At 39.0% G+C, this 25,630-nt stretch overlaps 1 protein-coding gene across 2 annotated transcripts in view; it reads right to left on the reverse strand.

Annotated features, from left to right (window-relative positions):
* Window positions 1-1,458: 1,458 nt before the first annotated feature.
* The window catches only part of LOC129722416 (multiple C2 and transmembrane domain-containing protein), a 103,989-nt gene continuing 79,817 nt past the window's right edge, over window positions 1,459-25,630 (reverse strand). For both annotated transcript variants that reach the window (XM_055675842.1, XM_055675840.1), the window contains exons 8-16: window positions 25,255-25,573; window positions 24,991-25,187; window positions 24,646-24,826; window positions 5,125-5,303; window positions 4,933-5,052; window positions 4,745-4,844; window positions 4,577-4,683; window positions 4,308-4,515; window positions 1,459-4,256 (exon numbers count right to left, since the gene is read on the reverse strand). In XM_055675842.1, the coding sequence (XP_055531817.1) occupies window positions 4,176-4,256; window positions 4,308-4,515; window positions 4,577-4,683; window positions 4,745-4,844; window positions 4,933-5,052; window positions 5,125-5,303; window positions 24,646-24,826; window positions 24,991-25,187; window positions 25,255-25,573 (1,492 nt within the window). In that variant the 3' untranslated portion in view covers window positions 1,459-4,175. The remainder of the gene's footprint in view (window positions 4,257-4,307; window positions 4,516-4,576; window positions 4,684-4,744; window positions 4,845-4,932; window positions 5,053-5,124; window positions 5,304-24,645; window positions 24,827-24,990; window positions 25,188-25,254; window positions 25,574-25,630) is intronic.

The following is a 25,630-nucleotide window of genomic DNA, read 5'->3' on the forward strand; positions in this document are numbered from 1 at the left end:
GGCAATCATCATGGAACTCAGATGAACTGGGACGGTGGCTACATTCCATTTTTCCTAAGGTATCGACGAAAGCATGGTTCAAGGGGTTGGATGTAGGTCGGGACTTCATTCGCGTGATGTCCAGACTTATGTCCAATCACTACACGTTAAACACGCATCTCTTTCGTATAGGGCTTGTAGACAGTAATCACTGCGTTTGTGGCGATGGCTACCATGGCATCGAGCATGTTGTTTGGTCGTGTACCGAATACTGTGGTGTTAGGTCTGAGCTTAAAGATTCCCTTCGGGCCCGAGGAAAACAACCGAACGTACCCGTTAGAGACATTCTGGGATGCGGTGATCTCCAGTACATGACACAGCTATACGGGCTTATAAAAAATGCTGGCATTAAAATTTGATTTCTTTTATTTATTTGCTAGAATACAATTTCTGTTACAAACTGAAAGAGAATGATACACCCGGCTGGAGACACTAAAACGAAGACTCGGCATCTCTATGTTTACGCAGACACCTCAGGCCAAAACTGCTCAAACAGAACATCACTGGTTAGCCACGTACAAATGAATACATTCTGTAATATAAAATAGTTAAAAACAAAATTGTAACACCCCTCCTCTCACCTTAAATCCCCACTAGCTCGTAGTCGGCCGCGAGAATAAAAAAAAGGCCTCCCTCTTTTCCCTGCTAATTTAGAATTTAAAAAAAATGTACTTGGCTCAGTTAAACATAAATTGTATCGTGCCGTGTCAAATAAACTATTTAAAAACTAAAAAAAAACGTGCGGTGTTTTATTCGATATTATTCCTTTTTCTTGGTCTTCCAATCGCGCTTTCTGTCGGTGTGGCTCTGCCCACACTTCTATCCCAGACCCAGAATGTTGCTGAAAGACGTAATTCATCGTCAAAAAATCGTTTTTTGCCCTATCAATCTTCGAATTTTATGGGGAAGTGGGTGACTTTTTTCAAGAATGTCTTGAATCTGCGAAGCAATCTGATAAGAAACTGTTTATTTTCGAACAAATTCAAAAGCTATACAGAAACAACAATGTACTCTCAAAAATGAACAGACAAATTTATTACAATCTTTAAAGAGGATTGTCATCCGAAAATACCAACACACTGGTGTCCAATTTATTCAATAAACATTCTTTACAGCTTCTGATTCAATTATTCCCTAGGCATTTCATACTATGCAATCGTAAAACGAAACTATGAACTGAGATTGCGATAAAGTAGAAACGAAAAGGTCGTTTTCATTACCCCGATATGCAGTCCTGATTCCTTGGTAAATTGTCGTAAATCCAACATCAGAATCAAAATATGAGTTTGACATTCGATTCCATTCATCGTCTACTTTGATTACAGGTAAGAAGTTGTATCCCATTAAATTTTTCAACGTAATCGCCGCTTTCTCGATCCATATGTCAGAGACAGACAGAAAAAAAAAAACACTGCGCAGTTATGTTCGATTGTTTGATGGTGTTGTCTTTATTTTGAAAAGTCCAAAAATGTAAAATGTAATAATCATGACTGTTGACTGGTTACAACTAGTAATTACAATATGGTAACAGTACAGATGCGATAACGTTCGCGGGGTTGTGTGAGAATGTGTGTGTGTGACGAAATATGTTTCTGCTGAAGTGGTGGCGAACGGTCGAATGATAGCAATAAACGGTGATTGAATAATTTGAATTTTGTGAACTCTTCAACGTTAGTGTGATTTTAAGTTTTTTTTTACTATATTAATGGATCACTTTTGTTTTACGGCCCTGTTGGCCGCACGTAAGAGTGTCACTTTCACTGCTCTGGGCAAATGAGTTCGATTGATCGCGCTTTTTGTTTAGTTGGTAGATAGAAGAAAAGAGAGAGAGAGACAGTGAATGGGGTGATAGAGGTTATGTTTATGTTACGATATTAGATCGATTTGGAAGCCGATGAACAAGAGCGATGGTCGAGTGGTTCGGTATAAGCATGGCTTGTACAGTTTTTTTCTTCTATGCAATGATTTATGTTCGTCGTTGAAAAGATTGGAAGCATTTGATTGTTTTGCGAAACTTCGGCAGGTAAGTATAAAACGTAAAAGAGATAATTCATTTGAGTTGACCGTTTTTGACCCATTATTAGTGCGGCCGGCGGGGCTGTGACGGGTTTCACTCTTGAACAAGCAATCTTGACTTTTGACGCTCTCCGGTTGCCGTTCAACGGTTAAGTTCAGTCGTTAAGGTTGAAGGGGGCTTCAGAGGGACGAAGGAAAAAAAAGTGCGCTGCTGGGTATTGTGCTCTAGACTGACTATCCTAACTACCATTTCGCTTAGTGCTTCTAGCTGTTTTGAGCTGATACGATCAATGTCAATTGCCTACCGGCTGGTAATTGATGGCTGGAGACAACTGAATGGATGTTTTGGCTGACACACGAGGGGACCCGCGAATGGCTACCGAGGGCCTTGATTCTCTTGAATAGGTTAGGCTTCAATGTTTGCGAGAACCTTCGAACAAATGTTTGAGAAATGGCCACAAATTACTTCATTGTTGATCATACAGCTTATAAAAGAAATAGTTATGATGAAGAAAAAAGTATCATTTTAGATAAATGACAAAAAAAACTTGACAAATTGACAAACTTCCGAAAACATCCAAAACAGTGCTCCATCAACCTGTTTTCCAATCAACTTTACGTTCCCACAATTCACGGGAAATTTTTGCCTGCTTTCTATTAAGCAAAATTTAATACGCTCCTAGCTACTAATCCGCGCGAAAGCATTCGGGTGTTTAGGCCAACTTTTTGATTTGAATACGCTCTCGTTAAGTGATGCTATGCAAATTGCAAGGTAAGTGCGCCTTGGTGCCACACTAGCAGGAGGCTCCTAAGTCTTTTCTTGGAAGGTGCAAAATTAGGCGACTGCCCTATAATAGTGTAGTGGTGCTGTAGTTAATGCTGCGAATGTTAGAAGTATCTTTGACTATCCTCTTAACGACAAGCACGACGACTGACTTATTCGATTCGAAAAATATATACGCGCTCTCTGTTTCGCGCGTGTATACCTGGGCCAGTGTGTAAGTTAAATCACAATGCGCTATTACTTTCTTTGCTGCTTAGTTCTTAGTTCTGAGTGAATTATTAACGATTAATAGGAAAAATGTATAAAAAATATTTTGTTGTTACATTTATGTAATGATTGTAAACATAGATAAATACTGAATGATTGCGAACGTTTTTCAGCTTAGTAACTTACGAGTGAAGAAGACTATGTACAGCTAAGTTAGCGCAGTATGTGCAAAACGAAGATTTTTTGTATGCTTGGACGGATCAGGGGGTAAATTTTCCTATGTTTACTAATTCGTCTGCTACATATACTTGCTCTAGATACTCTACACTTTGCCCGATGATTCCGTACAGTATGGAGAAAACAAGTCAATTGTTCTGAGTGATTAAAGCTTCCGTGATTTGATTCTTAGCTTGTAGGATTACGATACACTTAATGAACAAAAGCAAGTGATTGATTGATTTGATTGGATTCTTTATGAGCTAACTAGTAGAACGTTAAATTGGTTTCAAACGGACAACAATGAGTTAAACTTGAAAAGCGTAAATTTAAAATTGACACACCATTCGGCTGGTGTTTTAGCGTTGGTTTTACTCAATAAACAATTTTTTTGTTAATGGCTAGAACTAGTAGTTTTTTTTACAATCATATTTTAGCTAACTCTAAAGTTTCTTTGTGATTTGTAAAAGTTTAGATAAACTGGATTGTTAAAGGTTGTATTTGGAGTTGATCATGTTAAGTTGGAGTTCCAAATGCGAATTCAATACGGCTGGGTTACAGCTCATCACATATAAAATAATTGCACAAACATAACAGCATTAGTTTAACGTCTCTAGACTAGAAAAAACGGTCTCGTGACAAAAAAGCTTCCTTGTTCGTTCTTGGTTTCGTTCAGTGCGTTTGCGATTGTTGTTTCGATTTATGTATACTAGTTTCATGGAAGTAATCATGGTTGACGGAAAATATTTCGGAGCACTAACTCTAGTTGATGAGAGAAAATAATAGAGAGCTTAACGGTATAAGGGTTACCAAGATCGGCAAAAAGTACGTTGGCTTAATTGTCCTTCTTGTTGATATTCAGAACCTTCCTAAGTTGCTCCCTAAAGTATTGCCTTAGGGTAGTTTGGTAGCATTACGAGGTTTTGTGTTTCTTGCGAGGATCCCGCCGGGCCAGATCGGGTGTCGAGTGCAGGGGCAACTCTCTCCACATGATCTGTAAAGTAAAGGGATGAGTAAAATTTTTGTACATTTGAGTTCAACCTACAATTTCCTCATCGTCCGGAACTCTCGATAACAGGTCTAGCACTTCGTTATTAGGAACACTGTGCGGCCGAATGAGCCGCCGACTGAACTTGACTAGTCCCCACAGCAGAAGTAACACTCGCATCGGAATGTAGTGCAACACTAGGCATACAACCAGCAGCAGTAGAGCTGTCAGCCAGCTCAACTCGGGAACAGAGAAGTTAAATGTGCTACAGAATAAACAAAAACAATGATTTACTGAATTTATAAGAAGCTCTAAAGGAATCATACTTTTTCACACTTTCCCCCAGCGAAGCCAGATAGCCGATTGTGTTTTGCACACTTTGGGAAACCTCTTGTATAGCTTGCAGTCTTTCCTTGATAGTTTTCTTCTCCTCCTACAAAGAGTAAAGAGTGGTAGTAACAAAATTATAACTTCCACTAAGATTAACTACCAACCTTTTCCTTATCCTCCTCGTCCTCATCGTCGCTGGCCACATCGTACTCGTCGGTTGTAGAGGGCGAAGACGAACCCGTTAGCCATCGTATCAGCCAGTTTCTGTAAACAGGAAAAGTTTGAAACACCAGCCAGGTATTTCACCGAATGAATAAATGATGACCCAATCCGGCGGAGTGGTCTTACTTACTTCAGCAAGTACAGCAGGGCTGCCGCTGGGATGGTGGAAATATCGAACCAAATGCATCCGCAAATCCACAGCACTAAAGCGATAAAGGACCGCACCGGGGATTCCCACTCGAAGCAACTTCTGCAAAATTGGAAGAATTGGACTGTATTATGCAAACCTAAAACACATCCGCTCGGCTGTCGGAAAACGTACTGAACAAATTGTCCTACTTCTATAAAATACATAATAACAGCTTTCAGTCTAGTTACGTTACGTAGAAATAGTTGACGTTTGAACTTTGCCTCCTGCTGGACGAGCTTTTCCTCCTTCGGTTCCAGCACGCGGAGCGCCGCCCGGAGTCTGTTCCACACTACCGTCATCTCCAGCAGGATCTGCGTCGTTGCGGGCGGGATGAATAAGCGGAAAGAGAACAGTCAGTATATTTATTCCATACAAATGAGAAATATGGAAATCATAATGTCTTTATAAGACCGTTAAGGTCGATGCTAATGAGTTTTAGGATATGGAAATTGTTGTCCTTAAAGTTACAGTATGCCAAAGCCGATATTATATCGGCATCGTTGCCCTCAATTCAAATGGTTGTTCTCAGACTTGGTAAACGGTTGTCTCCTACATCGAAACGCCTGAATGCATGCACTATAGATGTGCTACACCGCTTGGTATCACAGTTACACCGCATAGAAAAATTTTGTGCAATCCAACGTGTTCTTCGAGGTTGTAGGCAATAAGGTTGCGGATAAACGTAGAACTTTTTCGCATGCTGTGCTTGAAGAATATGAGTTCTAGAAATCGGGTAATGTACCTTGAAGAGCACTTTTAGTATGCTTAAATTGCGTGTAACGCAGCAAGCCTCTTTGAATTGTGAATATTTTCTGCATATCGGTTCCTAACCTAAACTTTTCCACTGCCTACTCTGCTCTCTTTTTTATACCAGCTATCTTATCCCATTTCACTGCTTCTTCATGCGATTAGTCGTCATATTTCTGCGAATTGAATTTGATTACCAGAGCGTATAATTCGATTAGCTAAAAAAGTACAGAAACTAAAGGTGCTCGCTGAAAGGTTTGAGAGGTTTGTTTTAGACTAGGCGTTACACTGATGACTTACGTAAGAAAAACAGTAGAGTAGTGAGGGGCAAATCGGTTTGGTTTCCAAGCGGTACATGAACCTTTTGTCTTCATAACGTATTATCAGAGTTTTTCGAATTTTGATTGTAGCATGACAATTTCACTTGTTGAAAATAAAAACCAAATGCGAACTTTAACTCCGCATGGGGGGGGGGGGGGCAAAAATACGCAGTTTACGGTTTTTGGGTATCCTTAATTAAGTTAATCATTTTTTTTAAATTTTACATCGATTCTTTTTAGCTGCGTTAGAGCGGTGCACCAAAACCTTTTTTTTATTCCATTTTTAATCCGGTTTGCTGGGGGTATGTTCCGAAACTTAAGGATTTTATAATTATTTGAACAGAATTTTACAATTATTATTTCAAAGTTTAGAAAATAACTTCCACAGGCCGTTTTTATGGTTTTGGTGATTTACCCACAAAAAGAACCTTTCGGTATAGATCCTACAGGGGCTTCTACAGGCCATAGAAACAATTAAATAAAACAAGGTCAAATACCATCCAATAAGGGTATTTTCAACCGAAATTCAACCATAAATGGGAGTGCAGACACAAATAACCAAAACAAACACTCCATCAACTATTATGGTGCAGTTTCGCGGGTAAACCGGTTGGTGAAAAAATTGTTCACTGTCTATATAACAATATTACCAATTTGAAAAAAAAAAAATTAATCCGTTCCGAAAAAGTATTGTGTTTTAGCTCAGCAAGCAAACTTCAAATCAAATCTGCAATGTGACCTTCCAAAATATGTGTATTGCATATAAGTTGTCGACTAGTGCCACTGTAATTGGATTTCTGCAATTGTCGCATATAAGTTGCATGTAAACATGATTGTAATCAAGAATGATTGAGTAAAGTTACTGTGTGGCATAGAAGTTACACTACCCACTCCGTAACATCCCTGTAACAAAGTGAGATTAAAAGTCAATTCGCTACAGATATGTGACATGTTTTTCTTTCATGTCACCTAATATATTTCACAGTAATTGCAATGAGATTACTGTGTGACTTTCCATTATTTTTTTTTATTTTTTTTAAGGGGGGATTTGTTAGTAGCTTAAGTATTTATGATAAATATTAGTAAATAATGAGTATGTGTGTCCAATCACAAATGGTGACTTCTCAACACTGTTAGAAATTTGTAATTTTAATTGTTAGGATTTGTTTGCTTTCGCAATTAGGACTTATCATTCGTAGGGATTTAAACCTACTTGTCAGAAAAGGGGAAGTAAACTTACAACTAACTTAATTGCTAACTTATTGGCTATAAAGAGAGCTTATCGTAGCAATTGAGGATTGCAACGATTTTTGTCGAAAATTGTTAATAATTTTATTTGACATAGCTTCTAATGGTTCAACACCAGTAAGTCTATGTAATTCGAGTGTACCAAACCAAGGAGGACGCTTCAAAATCATTTTCAGAATTTTATTCTGAATCTTTTGGAGCGTTTTCTTCCTTGTTGAACAGCAACTTGAACAGATCGTTACAGCATAAAGCATTGCTGGTCTAAAAGTTTGTTTGTAAATCAAAAGTTTGTTCTTTAAACAAAGTTTAGAATTCCTGTTAATGAGAGGATATAAACATCTCGTATATTTGATGCACTTGGCTTGTATACTCTCAATGTGCTCTTTGAAAATAAGTTTTTTATCATAAATTAGTCCCAAGTACTTAACCTTGTCGGACCAACTTAAAATAACCCCATTCATCTTGACAACGTGATTATTGTTTGGCTTGAGGAAAGAAGCCCTAGGCTTATGCGGAAAAATTATCATTTGAGTTTTAGAAGCATTGGGAGAGATTTTCCACTTTTGCAAGTAGGAAGAAAAAATATCTAAACTTTTCTGCAATCGACTGCATATGACACGAAGACTTTTTCCTTTTACGGAAATGCTTGTGTCATCGCAGAACAATGACTTTGTGCATCCTGGAGGCAAATCAGGAAGATCTGAAGTGAATATGTTGTACAGGACTGGACCCAAGACTGAACCTTGAGGCACACCTGCTCTGACAGGAAATCTATCAGACTTTGAATTCTGATAGACAACCTGCAGAGTTCGATCAGTAAGATAATTTTTTAAAATTTTGATTAGGAAAATTGGAAAATTAAAAGTTTGCAATTTCACAATCAAACCTTTATGCCAAACACTGTCGAATGCTTTTTCTATGTCTAAAAGAGCAGCTCCAGTGGAATAACCTTCAGATTTGTTAGCTCGTATCATATTAGTAACTCTCAGCAATTGATGAGTTGTGGAATGCCCATGGCGAAATCTAAACTGTTCATTTGCAAAAATTGAATTTTCGTTGATGTGTGACATCATTCTGTTAAGAATAACTCTCTCAAACAGTTTACTTATTGAAGAAAGCAAACTGATTGGTCGATAACTTGAAACTTCAGCTGGGTTCTTATCCGGTTTTAAAATGGGAGTAATTTTTGCATTTTTCCATAACTTGGGAAAATATGCAATTTTGAAGCAGCAATTGAAAATTTTCACAGCAAATTCCATTGTGCTCTCAGGGAGATGTTTGATTAGTATATTAAAGATTCCATCGTCACCAGGTGCTTTCATATTTTTGAAATTTTTAATAATTGATTTAATCTCATTCAAGTTAGTTTCAATTATTTCTGCAGGTAAAAAATTCTGGGAAGAAATTAAATCAAATTGACGTGTGACTTCATTTTCAATTGGACTCACAAAATTCAAATTTGAGTTATGAACACTCTCAAACTGCTGAGCAAGTCTTTGAGCCTTTTGTTCATTGGATACAAGAAAACGTTCACCATCTTTTAAAACTGGAATAGGCTTTGAAGGTTTCTTAAGAATCTTCGACAGCTTCCAAAATGGTTTTGAATATGGTTTCAATTTTTCAACTTTAGTCTCAAAATTTTGATTTCTCAGAAGAGTAAATCTATGTTTAATCTCTTTCTGTAAATCTTTATAAATAGTTTTTAAAACAGGGTCACGAGAACGTTGATATTGACGTCTGCGGACATTTTTCAAACGAATTAGAAGTTGAAGATTTTCGTCAATTATTGGTGAATCAAATTTCACTTGAGCCTTTGGAACAGAATAATTCCTGGCATCAACAATTGCACATTTTAATGCTTCCAAAGCGGAATCAATATTCACTTCGTTTTGCAAATCAAGCTCATTATTGAAATTTCTCTCAATATAATTTTTGTATCTTTCCCAATTAGCTTTGTTATAATTAAAAACAGAGCTCATAGGGTTTAAAACTGATTCATGTGATAAAGAAAAAGTTATTGGAAGATGGTCAGAATCAAAGTCAGCATGTGTGATCAAATCACTACATACATGACTTTGATCTGTAAGCACCGAATCAATTGTTGAAGGGTTTCTTACAGGAGAGAAGCATGTAGGACTATTCGGAGACAAAATAGAATAGTATCCTGAAGAACAATCATTGAATAAAATTTTGCCATTGGAATTACTTTGAGAATTATTCCATGAACGATGTTTAGCGTTAAAATCGCCGATTATGAAAAATTTCGAACGATTTCTGGTGAGTTTTTGTAAATCACCTTTAAAATAATTTTTGAGCTCGCGTGTGCATTGAAATGGTAAATATGCTGCGGCAATAAATAAAATCCCAAGTTCAGTTTGAACTTCGATTCCCAAAGTTTCAATGACTTTCGTCTCAAGATGGGGAAGAGCACGATGTTTGATTCGGCGATGAATAACAATTGCAACTCCACCGTCGGAACCCTGAATCCTATCATATCTATGAACTACGTAATTGGGATCATATTTTAATTTAATGTTAGGTTTCAAAAATGTTTCAGTAATAATTGCAATATGCACATTATTTACTGTTAAAAAATTAAAAAGCTCATTCTCATTGGCCTTCAATGAGCGAGCATTCCAATTTAATATTTTAATTGTTTTATTTAAAATCATTGCTAAATTTTAAATTAGAAACAATTTTAATAGTAAAATTTGTGCCTATTTGAATGGCTTCAAACATTGATTTTGCCTGCAACATGGCGTTCATAAGATCGAACATTGCCTGTTGCAAAAAAGAAAGTTTACCTGCCGTAATAGGCCCAGGCAGTTGACATTAGAAAAAATATTTTCGGCAGCAATATTAGCTGGAGTAATAGGTGTACAATTATTTTCTAGCGTGTTTTGCTTACCCATATTAACGGTCATTTTCGAACTACCAACACTAGGCGGTATAATGTTCGAACTACCTGTAACCTGTGCATAAGTTAAACGGGTATGCACATGAGTAGGTAAACAAAGCGTCACTGGTACGCTTGGAGAATTTTGTTTTGAAAATGGTTTTAATTGAGAAATTGAATTTTGTTTACCTTGCCTTGCCTTAACAATTGCTAAACGGACTGGGCATTGATAAAAATTTGACATATGGTTGCCGTTACAATTCGCACAGCGAAAATTTTTACTCTCTTTCACAGGACATGTGTCCTTTTTGAGAGAAGAGTCTCCACAATTAAGACATTTTTGGTCCATGTTACAGAATTTGGAACCATGGCCATAACGTTGGCAAGTACGGCATTGGGTGATATGCTTTTCACCTCCGCCATACTTCCTATAAGTTTCCCACTTTACACGCACATTATACAAAGCATGTGCTTTTACAAAAAATTTTAAGTTGTTAACCTCATTGCGGTTAAAATGAATTAAATAATTAACAAGGGAAATCCCAGTTCTCTGACTGTTTTCGCCTCGTGATTTTTGTTTCATTAGAATTACTTGGGTAGGGGCTATGCCAAGTAATTCTGTTAAAGTAAGTTTGATCTCATCAACGGTTTGATCGTTGGTGAGACCTTTCAAGACAACCTTGAACGGCTTGGCGTTCTTGGTGTCATATGTAAAAAATTTGTACATCTTGTCAGTTAAATACTGAACAAGACGATCACGCCCTTTACTGAGTCGGCAAATAAGCGGCATTCACCTCTACGGCCAATTTGATAGGTAACTTTAACGTTAGAAACAAACGTTGAAAGTTCCTTTTTGAATATATTAAATTCAGAAGAAATAGTTACCACAATAGGTGGAACTTTCTCCTTTTTTAAAGATTTTATATTTTGTATAGTTTCATTATTGGTAACTTCCATTTCACCAGCTTCTTGCTCAGGCAAAATATCAAAAGGATTGTCACTACAGACACTCGATGTGTCAGAAAGAGATGCCTCTCTTTTCCTCCCCGCAGCGATGCGTGGTTTCTTTTTCCGTCCAGCCGTTTCAGGTGATACGAAAAAAGTTAAAACAAATGTTAGATTCAAAAGTAGGTAGTCTTGAGAAAGACTGATGGGAAATAACTTTCAGGTAGTCTTTAAAAGACACACTGACAAAACACAAACTTTGAAGCTATAGGCAGTCAAAGACCAGTCCACAAGCAACCGAAAAAACGTCTGATCTGTAGGACAGTTCAAGACGCACTGTGTGACTTTCCATTAAATTTCCTTTTCACACAGACGTCTTGACATCTAGCTGGTAAATTTTTATTTCCTTTTCTGTTGCCAATTCCAAAAGAGTTCGGACGGTAGTCAATCGTGCTACTGAACAGTGCACAACGGTCCAGAAACCAAATTTAGGGGGAAATTTGGGTCTAGAGCTATTATTATTATTATTATTATTTATTATAATTCATCTGACAAGTTATAGTCTTAATGAATAAAAAAAAATTAAATTACTTAAATTTAACAGATATTAAAAAAGTCTAGCTGATAGCAATTTCTGTTTATAAACATTCGAGGTACATCCAAAATCAAACAGTTGACTAGTTTTGTTGAAGATACGGATTATTCTGGAGATTGGTTCAAAGTATCCAAAGACAGAGCGATGGAACGGCGTTATAAACATTTCATCCAGTGATCTGCGTTGAATTCGACCAGGAGCATTCAGAGAAAACTTGCTTAGAAGAGTCGGGCAGTCGATTTCACCTAGAATAACTTTAGCAGCAACCATTGCCTGCTGAATTTTTCTTCTACGTTCCAGAGAAGCAATCCCTAACAGATTACAACGGTGTTCATAAGGAGGAAGGTTCAACCTGTCTGTCCAAGGCAGTCTACGAAGTGCGAAACGGACAAAACGCTTCTGCAGTCTCTCAATCCTATCAATCCAAGTTGTCTGGTATGGTGCCCACACTACAGCTGACGACTCCACAATCGATCTTACTAACGCCGAATATAGCGATATCAGGCAATGGATATCAGGATATCAGTGAAATCTTTAGACACCTTCATAAGAAATCCTAGCTGACGACTTGCACGGTCAATAATATTGGCTCGATGCGGCCCAAAAGTCAATTTATCATCAAGTAGTACCCCAAGGTCGTTAATTTCATTGACACGAGCAAGAGGTGTACGTCCGATTGTATGAGTGGCTTTTATGGGATTACTACATCGATGGAATGAAATTACAGCACATTTCTGGACACTTAGTCATTAGGTTTTTTTGACACCAATCTTCAAAAATATCCAACAGATCTTGCAGTCTCTGGCAGTCGGAAAGTTTGTCAATGACCATATATATCTTTAGATCGTCAGCATAAAACAGTTTACATCCTCTTCCTAGACGGGATGCAACATCATTTATATACAAAACAAAAAGGAGCGGTCCAAGATTCCCTTGAGGAACGCCGGAGGTATTTGTAAATCGTCGGGATGTGCAGGATCCAAGTTTGACACTCAGGCTTCTATCACTTAGGTACGATTGCAACCATTTAACCAGGTCGTCGGAGACACCCATTCTAGCGAGTTTTTCGAGTAATATTCGATGATCAATTTTATCAAACGCAGCTTTCAAGTCTGTGTATACAGCATCGACCTGCTTCCCGTTTTCAATATGAGCGATACAGTCCGAAGTGAAACAAAGCAAATTAGTTGTCACAGAACGACCAGGATAAAAACCGTGTTGATCACTAGAGATGATGCTTTTTGTGTGAAACAGCAGATGATCACTTAGAATCATTTCAAATAATTTCGAGCAGGCGCTTAGTGATGTTATACCTCGATAATTACGAATATCTTGTCTGTTTCCTTTTTTGTGAATCGGAGCAATATGCGAGTTTTTCCAAAGAGCTGGGAGTTTGCCTTGTCGTAAAGACCAATTAAATATTTTTACTAGTGGATTAGCAAGCTCACTGATGCATTTTTTGAATACGACAGCAGGGATACCATCAGGTCCTGGAGCATTGGAGGTTTTCAACCTTTTCGCCGCCTTTAGAACAGCTTCCTCGGTTATCATCTATCTGGAAATTTTGTGCAGGTTGTGTTGCTGTATAGTCTAAGTTATCACAGAGATACTCGCCTTCGACGAGGGTGGAAACACCCTCGCCATCCGCATTAAAAAGCCCTGAATTGGTTATGGTACATCTACGGTAATTGTCTTCTACATCTAATTTATCAGAGCATCCAAAAATCGGGTCAGGTTGGCTGGCTGAGCAAGTTGTGCGCCGGGCAGCTGGCTCCACCAGAAGTAAAGCTGTTTCTTTTAGGGAACAACTGGTGTAACCATTGGGGTTGCTGATGTCACACCAAGTCCGTTTTTTGATCCGTAATCTCCGAATTCTCTAAATAAAATTTCGGCTGGCCAAGTGCTTGGCGTCATTGCTATTGTTTTGTGCTTTGGATCAATGCCCACTTTGAAGGAAACAAATTGAAGTGATTTCACATCAACATCTCGTTTGACCAATCTGACGACATCGGCTGGCTCGTCGCACTGTATACATTCTTTGATCATTGTTTGAATTTTATCGACGGTAACGTCCGGATGAATCCTAGATAAATAAATCCAGAACTTTTTCTCTGCTACAGGAACTGTCACAATTGTTGTCGAAAGACTGGTGTTCGTTCCAGCTACGATGTCTCGGTTAGAAATAGGCTGTTCTTCACGGCGACGTTTTTGTGTCGGACGGTAAACCGCTGGCCAAATATTGCGTGAACCTCGGGGAGTATATTCAGTTTTATCTGCAAGACTGGTAGCTTTCACTCCTTCCTTGCGTATCTCAGCTTTCAGTTCATTAATTGCATCTGTCTGCTGCCAAGAGCGGCAATAGTAGGGCGGAAAGTAGCAAATTTTATCAGCTTCAGGCATCCGTCACAAAACCACAAGATGTTTTCGTTGGAAGCCTTCAGTTTCGCAAAGTGCTGATTATTCAGCCCAGCACATTTAAAATGAGCCACCGTGTCGCAAAAGCCTTGGCACTTGATAAAGTCGGTATCCTTTGTCGGTTTAGCGCACTTGTCACAAACAAACTCCATTGTTCAACTTAATGGGAGTATCGGCACTATTCAGCGCGCAAAGATTATCGAAATTACGAGCACTTAGAGTTTTTTTCGGGTAAACTTCACGTTAGCTTAGCACTGTATAACTTTATTAAGCGGTTTATCACAGTCTAATAGTAAACCAAATGGAAATACACTATGAATTATAAAAAAATTAAACTTAGCACAAATGCAGCGAAATAAACAACAACAGTGTTGCCGGATAGCAATACTTTAGAGAAAACAAGCATATGATAAAGCGCTTATTGAAAAATTACCCAAATTTTCGATGCAATCAAGTACCTATCTAACTTTTTTATCTTTGGAAACAGAAGAAAAAGTTGTTCTACAATGTTTTGTTAACTTTGTAAAAATGTTTTTTTTATCTTCTATCTGTCTTCTTTCTATTTTATTTTCAAAAAATCATAACTTTTGAACCAGTTGATTGATTCTCGATCTTTTTGCATTAAATGAAAGGTAACTTATTCTAGTTCTAAGGAAAAATAGCGAAAAAATAAATCAGTGTGCATTCAAGTGCATAATATATAAAATAATTTAAATTTTTGTCATGTTTTGTCAAATGTGCCCTTTAAATTGAGACCAAAAGATATTTTCTAGGTTTGCCCCAAAAAAAAAACAAACAAATGAAAAACGCATATATTTTGATGGAAACATTAATAACTTTGAGTAGAATTAAGATATTTACGATATCAGCATTGCAGATTGTTTCTCTTGAAAAGCTTTAAATGTCGTTCGAAGACAGTTTTAAGGTTAAAATTTAGAAATGTGTTTTTTTTTATATATAAATCGGTAATTTTCAAAGATAGAATACAACTTTTTTTACAAAGTTATTCAAAAGTAACAGAACTATAATGTTCGCATACGAATAAACCAGCGCGGCCTGGCTGTCAAACTTATAAACAACCTTGTGCGAAGATCCCTCGGTCATCGAATTTTCGAAGTCATCCCATCAAACTGTCATCGATGCAGAATGCCGATTGTCATTTGTTGACTTCCTTGTTCCGCCAGCTAGAATATTCACCGAGGTATAAATAGCGTTCCAGCACGTGAAATACCTCTCTTCTACTTCGACACGGATGGTATTCAGTACTGTAAATGAGCCCCTGATAGTGCGTTTCCAATCAATACATAAGTTAAAGTTGAATATAAGATTTAAAAATGTAGTTGTAAACTGAAATATATTTAAATTAAGTGAAATTAACCTTCAAAATCAAGAGAAAATTAATGAAGTGAAAAGCTAAATAAAACGTGTTACATGAACTGAAATAAAACAAACTTAAAAGTGATCTGTGAAGAAACCAACGCAGCCACATCTGTTGTTATCCGCTGAGATATCGACATATAACATTGTAGAACAACTTTTTCTTCTGTTTGCAAACGATGAAAAAGTTAGATACTTGATTGCATCGAAAATTTGGGTCACCGTAATTAATAATAATTTTTCAATAAGCGCTTTATTATATGTAACAACTTCGTAGAAGAAAGTTTTTTCTGAAGTATAACTATAGAGCTCGAGACCCAAATTCTCCCCTTAATTTCGTTTCTATACCATTGCGCAATGGTACCGTGGAATGGGGTGAAATTGATCACTTGGAAATTCGTGATAAAAATACTAATCAAAAGATATTGCTCTTACAACACTAGGCAATGTTACCGTGTCCTTAAACGCAACTTTTGCATGATTCACATACCTGTCAACCCTTGCATGCTCAGTGCAATTTTCCATATTTTCGAAAAATTCTCAGTCAAAACTCAGTCAAATTTGATCAAACAAGTTATCAAATAACAAAAAAAAAGTATTGAATTTCCTTAAAGTAATCATAGTTGAGGGTTAATTACGTTAAATTTGGAGAAGTGAGTAAAGTTTGATAAAAGCTCAAAAATGAAATTTTCAACAATGATCATTTCGTACCATTAAATAAATACTGATGAATTCGCAGGAAACCACAAATATTTTAATTTAAGAGCTAGTTTTTGAGCTTTTGCAACAAACCGAAATAAAATCGGTCTAACGACGATCAAATAAGAGCAAATTTAGCAACAAGCAGCTCGTGAACCAAAATAAACAAATTTTACCCTGATATATTTTTATTTTCGTTTCCAAACTAGCTGTAAATGATATTTTCAGCACAGAAATCATCTGTGCACTTCTGATTCCGTTCCGCAAACGAGTAATCGATTCTGGAAGAAATTTTCCAGAATCTTGTACGGCGACACCGGTACATGGATGCTCCTGAGCGCAAGCGCTATGGAGTCCCAACTGGCGCTATTGAACGCATTCTTCAGGTCAAACGTGACGATTGAGCAATAGAGTATGCCTTTCTTGCGCTGGAGTGCTACCTTCGCTGTCTTTGTGGCGGAGAGGATAGCATCCAGCGTAGACCTGTTTTTCCGGAAACCGAAATGGTTTTTTTCCTCTGTGTGGACTCATCACTGCGACCAGAGACATTTGATCTATTGTGATATAGTCGAGGTGTTTTCTGTACTACGCACTTCATATTATAGCCAGTATCACTATTGAAGTGAATGATACGCTTTTCATTTATATCCGTGCTTGTGTGTGAGAGTTTACCCTTTCGTTTCAAGCTTACTGCTCTACTATACCGAGCCTCTTTATATCCTACCAATATTGCCAATTACAATTCCCTGAACTGAGGCTAACGTTCCTCTCTGACCAGGTTAATTCTAAGAGGGACTTATAATGTCAAGAGGAAGAAGTTTTATCGAAACCTCGTTCCCCGTGCCAATATCGCCAATTACAATTCCCTGTAGAGGGTAAATATTTCTGAAATCAGTTTTATTATAAGAAAGACTTATTTTGACAACAGGAAGGAGTCTTATCGAAATCTCGTTTCTCCTATCAACACCGCGTCACAATCACAATTCCCTGAAGAGGCACTCAATACTTCACCTCTGGTCAGTTTTATCATAAGTAGGACTTATATTTTGTCAAGAGAAAGGTGTCTAATCGAAACCTCGTTCCTCCAGCCAAGACCGCGCTATAATTACAATTCCCTGGAGAGAACTATTATACGTTACTCTGAACAGTTTATAATAAAACTTTTTTTGATAGGATGAAAGTCAGCAGGGGTACTATAGAATTCAGCTTGAAGGAAGAATATGGAGTGGAGAGCCTGAGAATTAACCCATGTTAAAGTTTTTTTTTGTCTGATTCTACTAAGATTCGAACCCACAACCACTCGCTTATCAAAGCGGACTCTGTAACCTTGCGGCTACGTAGCTCCCTAACCGAAACGGTTACTTGTCAGACCGTCTACACCCTCAGTGTACTTCATTAGTCTGTTAAGAATAATACTCTCAAGCACCTTGCCCGCAGTGTCCAGCAGGCAGATGGGTCTGTAAGCCGATGGGTCCCCTGGCGGTTTTCCAGCCTTCGGCTGTAAGACCAGTCTCTGCCGCTTTCACCTCTCCGGAAACAGGCAGTCATCCAGGCACCTCTGCATGACTGCCGGGAACAGCCCGGAGGCCGTGTTTATCCCCAGCCAAGTTATGGTTTCCCTCCGGTCCTCTAGGGAGTTAGCGATCACGATGAGTTTCTCATTCGTAACCCTTACCTCTTTCTCGATTGCGACACGGCTGTCGTCGCACACGGATCTGTATCTTAGATACTGTAACGTCGGACGTGACTGCCTCGACTCGACTGCCGGAGGCCAAGAACTGGGCTCGTGGCGAGGAAAGAGTCTCTCGATGATACGCTCCAGCATCGCTGGTGATCGCTTTGCAGGCGCCAGCGCGTCTTGGCTATTACGATCATGTTGGCGGGACCCCACGGATTCGTATTCGCATTCGCGCATAGCCTATCGAAGCAGGCCCTCTTGCTTACCTCAATCGCACTCTTCAGCGCTGATCATGCAGAACCGAAAGCTGCGTCTTGCACGGAGGCAAGCACTGCGAAGGGGTGCTATCGTGTCAGTCCATTAGTATACCGGTGATTTCCCATTTCTAGGTTGGCGACGTACGCTGGACATCTGGGGCCTTCCATAAAGTGTTTGGCGTCCTGTCAGGTTTACCGGAATATGCCATGCCCTTGGGAGACCCCCGCAATCCTTCGTTTTTTGGGCTGCACCACCGCAACACCTGCATAACTGACTCCTATCGGGCCCCTTGCAGGTCTAGGACTTATGTCCTCTCTCCAAACATCTCAAGCAAACGTCTGGTCTGGTTGTCAGTGTGTGTCATTTGATAGTTTGGCGATAAATGAAGTGGCGGATGGTATCATCTGAAAAAACTGACCATTTTACCTTAAACAGAACGCCTCACAGTGGAACACTTAGAACATCAAACCTGATCATAATTATTTAAAAAAAAATTTGCACTGAAAACGTATCATATTGTGATAATTAAAAAAAACAAATGATTGGATTTGGATAATTTTTTGCATGGAGTAACCCACCTTAAAGTGATGGATGACATTTCTTTAAATGAAATTTAAATTCAATCATAGTCGAGTCAAAATTCATCCAAATACTTGAATTTATCATGAAATGACTTTTCAGTACACATTTCAGTCGTTTGACAAAGTTTCATTTGGGTAACCAAGGCTACAACTATCCAAGAAGCGAAAAAATAAGAAATTCTTGATTATTTTCACATAGCGATAAAACACGTATAAAAACAATATTTTGGGTTTTATTATATTGATTTTGACAAACACCTGGGTATTTGGAGAGACTAGCATACATGCTGAGTACACATTTCTGTTCGATTAACATTCTTCAACAATCTCCATCGTTGTTTAATTTAAAAATCACTTGTTTATCTTCGGAACGTTATATTTTAGCTCACGGTATCAAAGCGTCATTATCATGCACAAAAAACTGTTGAATTGCGGTCGGTTCAAACCTCTCGTTAAGACCGTAAACATAACTTTTGGATGTTGATGAGCTGTCAAGTGATCAAGCATACATCACACTTCAAAATGAAACACTACAATACAAAGTTGATTCACTTATGATCAGGTTTTAAACGTATTTACTCCTATGTGCGACTTTTTAAAAACGCAATCTCTCCCACTATTTTCGATCAAACATATCGTAACCTTCATAGTAAAATGTAGCCTAATACTAGACAAACACGGCTGCACAATTGAATAGTATGAAAACTTTGTAGAACTCCTCCAAACCTTAAATGCAAGAGCGTAAAACTCACAGCAACATCAACTTTTAATGTTTCCTTGTTTACATTGACACTTCGGTGCACTTAACACTGCAAATCATGAGATTTTAATATTAGGCTAGGTTTTGTAGTTTAAGGAAAGGATGAAGAATCATATGGAACCCAAAAAGTCATGCTTTTCAAGATGAAGCACCAGATGGACCCCAGGGGTCGAAATTACCTCACACTACCCTACATTATTTTTGATTTATGTCGAATTCGTTTTTACGGCAGGACTATACCGTCCCGGACTAGACTTTGCAGTTGAAAAAAAAAACACTTTCCGAGCAGTTGCAATGGTGTGCTGTCACTTTTGTTTTGGTCATTATCGCCTTTGTCTTTTTATCGCGTTTGTGCTACTGTACGAAAAATTTGCCAATTTACTGAAAAATGTCAAAATAACAAAATAAAATAAATAAAATCCAACCTGATGTTTGACACGCGAAGAACGATAACCAAAGCAAACCGATTTTGACGCATTTTTTTTTATTTTGACACATACAAAACGAGAAAATATTAACTCCTCAAATAATCATTTGTGTTCTTCAAATTTCAGTTGTTCAATTTAATATCCGTTGAAATGTTTGTTTATTATCTGATGAAGCTCTTATATAGGCCAAATGATGCATTCCCAATTTACTAGCTCCATAACTCTGCCGACCGTGCTTGGAAAAGCGCGGTATAACGACCAATCAGAGGTCGAATTTTGTGTTTTGACAAGGCTTAAGAGTTTTCAATAGTACAATAGTTCGAATGATAAAATTACAATTTCATGCATTTGGTAGGAATCTTAGAAGATTTTCTAATCGATTGCTGCAAAAACGAAGGAAATCCATCGAAAACTAACCGAATTATTAGCATTTGAAATTTTTCTCACTTTTTTCAGTTTTAGATTTTCATTTCACATCCCTATGTAACCGAATTTCCTGAGAGAAGTATTCTAATTCAAAATTAAATCTTCATTAATTCATTTGTTGTCCTTATAAGGACAATTGTTCAATTTATCATAGGATGTAGTGTTTATCTTACATCTCTGTGTTACCTTCATAGTGAGGACTAAGGCGCACGGTCAACACAATGAGAAAGGTGTGATTGAAAACTAGACACGGCTTTACTGGGGGAAGTGGTGGCAAATGCATCTACCGCTAATACCACCGCTATCATACGAAAGCGCGTCGTTTCATGTGGGGAATATCAGCAACGAAGAATGACGCGCGTCTAAGCATAACCCGAACTGTTTCGCCGTGCTGCTCCCATTTACCTGTACATCGGCCTCAGGGAAGTACCGGCTGCATCTGCATCTACCGCTGAAGCTGTCACTATACTGCTATTGGTACCAAAAGCTATTAACTCTTCAAATAAGTGTTTTATTTGTTCTCAAAAGAACAATTGTTCAATTCAAAATCGGATTTACGCAATCGCATCTCTGTAATATTACCGACAATAATATTCTTCTGAACAAAATGATACAACTTTCCCATTAGGCCTCTGCCATAATAGACGCGAAAAGCGACGCGAACCGATTCGCTCGGCTGTAGGTTAATGTACAGCCATCAGTAGAGCTGTACATTAACCTACGGCCGAGCGAATCGGTTCGCGCCGCTTTTCGCGTCTACTATGGCAGAGGCCTCAGAGAAAGTTGCTGGCTGATGTATTCACTTCATGCAAGCCTGCTGCTGATGCTTCCCGCTACCACACTGAAACAGCATTTTAGTGAAGGGAGTGTCGTTGCATCAGCTGACCCTGCTACTATCGATGCTGATATATCCGCTGCAACAGCTACGCTATGCATAGCCATGCCACAGTTGTGGCCGCTATCCGCTATCGATGATACCCACTGCACTGCTCCCGCTGCTGCTAAGGGAGGACTGCTGTCGTCGCTGTTCAGAACTATTATGAACGGCTTCGACTAAAACAGGCTCTTATATAGGGATGAAAATAGGAATGAATTATTTTACGTACGTGGTGGAATGATATAACTTGAAAAATATGTGTGACTTCATTCTGGCTCAGAGCGATCATTTGATAAGCTCCACCTCTTTTTTCAGTTTCTAAAGTTTTTCCTCAGTTTCGTAGCACGGATGCACAAAAATGATTTCTTGTGGACATTCTGTCGAGCCGGACCGGTAGCACTCTCATTGAAGCAACATAATAACATGTTTTGTGTCGTGTTGTGCAGCTTGGTTGAAGAAAATATTCCCGTCCCCGTGTCGCATGTAAGCAGATTATTGCGTTCAGTAGACAGTAGATAGTGTATCCAGCGAATAAACACCGATGGTGCTCTCACACACGCAACGGTTTTAACCCGTATCTTATTGCGGTTTGTAACATCAAGCGATTTCGTTTGCTCGCTGTTGCGTGTTGCATCATGTTGCAACTTGGCAGCTGAGAGACGACGAAATTCTGTTTATGCTGATTGATTGAATCGACTTCATATTAGCTCTGCATAGTCGAACTAACTGCTTTTGTGAATGCGTACTAACAGGGCAGTTAATTATTCAATGTCGGTTATGCTGATCGCAGCCTTTGCGCTGCCCCTACAGTGAGGAGTTTACTAAATAAAGTGAAAATTAGACAACTACAACAGAATTTGATTGCATCCCGCACAGAATGTCTGCTTGTGTTGATGCCAGAAAATTATTAACCTTCAATTATTTTTTCATTTGCCTTGAAAAAAGCATGTTGCGGTTCAAAATCGGTTGCTAATTACAACCTTTGAGCTGCCCTAACACTGGGGGAATTAAGATACACGGACAACATGCACTGTGGAAGCTATTTCACATTCAGTAAATTAGACGGGTGCGACAAATTTGAATTGCTAGGATGCAACACAGAATGCCGCCTCAACACGGGGGGAATAATGGCTGTCTGGCGACACACGCTTTTTCGGTTTCAGATTTTCATTTCACATCCCTATGTAGCCGAACTTCCTGAGAGAAGTATTCTACTTCAAAAAAACACTTTCCGAGCAGTTGCAATAGTGTGCGTAATACCAGAGGTAGCTGTCACTTTTGTTTTGGTCATTATCGCCTTTGTCTTTTTATCGCGTTTTTGCTACTGTACGTAAAATTTGCCAATTTACTGAAAAATGACAAAATAACAAAATAAAATAAATAAAATCCAACCTGATGTCTGACACGCAAAGAACGATAATCAAAGCAAACCGATTTTGACGCATTTTTTTTATTTTGACACATACGTGTGAATGTGTTGGTGTCTCCAAAACTGCACTCTGTTTCTTTCGCGGACTGTCCGGGACAGAAGAAGGGTAGTCCGGGATAGTCCGGAAAATGAAAAATCACAGGAGGGTTGTGTGCAAAGCCACGACTGCAAGGTTGAAGTAGAATACTTTTACACAGCTCTACTTACGGCTGTACATTAACCTACGGCCGGGCGAATCGGTTAAATTAGACACGGCTTTACTGGAGTAAGTGCTGGAAAATGCACCTACCGCTAATACCGCCGCTATGCCCCTACCGTGGGGGGGTTCACTAAATAAAGTAAAAAATAGACAACTACAATAGAATTTGATTGCATCCCGCACAGAATGTCTGCTTGTGTTGATGCCAGAAAATTATTAACCTTAAATTACTTGTTTATTTGCCTTGAATAAGGCATTTTGCGGTTTAAAATCGGTTGCTGATCGCAACCTTCGAGCTGCCCTAACAGTTGGGGAACTAAGATACACGGACAACATGCACTGTGAAAGCTGTTTCACGTTCAGTGAATTAGACGGGTGCGACAAATTCAAATTGCTAGGATCCAACACAGAATGTTCGCTTGCGTTGTCAAAAAATTATTAACTTCCAATGACTTGTTTATTTGCCTTGAAAAAGGCATTTTGATTTTCAAATTTGGATTTCCTGATGGCAATCTTCATGCTGCCCCAACACAGGGGGAATAATGGCAGTCTGGCGACACACGCTGAGAAGAACCGCGCTGCACCTGAGACGTGGTGACCAACCTCAGGGTTAGTGCTGCTGCTAAGGAAGGACGACTGCTGTTGTCGCTGTCTAGGACTATTATGAGCGGCTCCGGCTGAAACAGGCTCTTATATAGGCCAAATAGCATGTTTTCAATTGCAAGGTATATGATTCTGTCGACCGTGCTTGGGAAGCAATCATATAACGACCAATCAGAGGTCGAATTTTTCGTTTTGACAAGGCTTGACTATTTTCAATAGTACAATAGTGCGAATAATAAAATTACAATTATCTTCATTTGGATAGAATCTTAGAAGATTTTCCAATCTATTGCTACAAGAACGAAGGAAATCCATCGAATACTAACCGATTTATTAGCATTTGAAATTGGACATATTTTTCATTTTTTTCGGTTTTAGATTTTCATTTCACATCCCTATGTAGCCGAACTTCCTGAGAGAAGTATTCTACTTCAAAAACACAGCTCTAGGACAAAGTGTAGTCCGTGGAGTAGCTACACCGCAAAAACGAAAACGACATTAGTATTCCTTTGAAGAAGCGTGATGAACTCGAGAAAACTGAGCATGAGTTTGGCGAGTAGAGAAAAAAACGAATGTTGATAAAATCAAAACAGCACTGTACTGCGTTTACAAAATATTCAAGTTCCATTTTTTTGTCTGCACCAGTAGGCGGAGCTGATCAACTAATCAACTAATTTGCCGGTCGTTTTTTTCATGTTCGGTGTGAGCGACTTAAAAATAAACAAGACTTCGAAATAAAAAATCCAGCAATTTTTTTCTCGAAGTTGAAAGAATTACTTAGATCTTGTCTTTGAATATGAATTTTCACGAAGTTTGCCGGGTCAGCTAGTAATATAAAAAATTAGAGGAACGACCGTATTTAGCTTCCGATTGGTGTCACGTTGACTAAAACAAATCTTAAAACAATATTCAATGCATAAAAAAATCCCGGAGAGAAGCCTACACTGAACGAACCCGGCACGGAAGCAGTGGCAATAGCGCTTAAGCCTGCAAGGTTCACACTTGTGGAGCTACCGTTAGAGCCCTTCGGATCTCAATCCCGGATAATCCCTAAAGGTACGACCAGGAGCTGAGGTGATTTTAACTGGTTCTCCCGACAGGAACGATAGCGATTTAGATTTGCAGTTTGGTCTGGACCTTTTTTTTACTTATTCTTAGGCAGAATGACTTACCTGCGGTTGTGTTCCCTTCGCGCGGGTGTACATCTTTTTGTCCTTCAGGGTGTACCATCGCTTTTCGCCGTTTCGTATCCGCAGCAGCGGGATCACCACCCGCCCTAGGAACTCCACCTTGTGGTCCCGATCCTCGTCAAAGACAGTTATCTCCAGCACCGAGGACATATCCTTTACATTACTGCAAGGCACATAAAGAGGGGGAGAGAGGCAATGCAGAAACAGGTTTTAAAACGAAAATTAGCAAATAACAGCCACAGGAAAAGTAAACGCACACAACTGAACAACATATCAGTGGTAAGAAGCCGACAAGTTAGTTAGGAAGAGATTGCTTGCGAAACTTACAAAGTGAAGATTTTGTTCCAATTGGGTGTTAACGTTTTATACTCGGTTTGGGTTTGCAATCTAGCGTTGATTAGCTCTAGCACTACGAATGGATCTGACTTGCCTCCGATATCTGCCGCCGCTAGACCTGTGGCCCCAAACACCTTGACCGTTAGGTGACCGACGTCACGCAAGTTCTGCAGGGATCGGTGCCAGACCTTGAAAAAGCACGCGTAATTGTAAAGCAATGCCCAAAATGGCAGTCAGAACGAAAAACCAACTTACGTATCGCTTCTGCAGGACCGATTTCTCCACGGGATCCTCCCGGTATGCGGTCAGATCGGTAATCGTTTCGGAAGCCGTCGTACCGCTTATCGTTAGCATCAGCTGCACCTCGCCGGTGCACTCCTCCAGCGGATGCCACGTAATGTGCGTTCGTTCACGGGGAAGACTTCGCAGGTCGATCGTACACTTGCCGTAGGTGTTGTACTTCCCGCACACGACCAGCTCCAGCATTTGATCGTCGTCGAACAGGTGCAGATCGAACTGCTCCAGCCAGCGGGCTCGGTAGGAGTTTTTGCTTTTGTATTTTTCGTTGCCTAATCTGAAACCACAGAAAGTGTTGATGATAAACGTTAACATTTATTCATGATTCGACGTA

The sequence above is a fragment of the Wyeomyia smithii genome, chromosome 2 (genome assembly GCF_029784165.1).
Source record: "Wyeomyia smithii strain HCP4-BCI-WySm-NY-G18 chromosome 2, ASM2978416v1, whole genome shotgun sequence".
In the NCBI taxonomy this organism is placed as follows: domain Eukaryota; kingdom Metazoa; phylum Arthropoda; class Insecta; order Diptera; family Culicidae; genus Wyeomyia; species Wyeomyia smithii.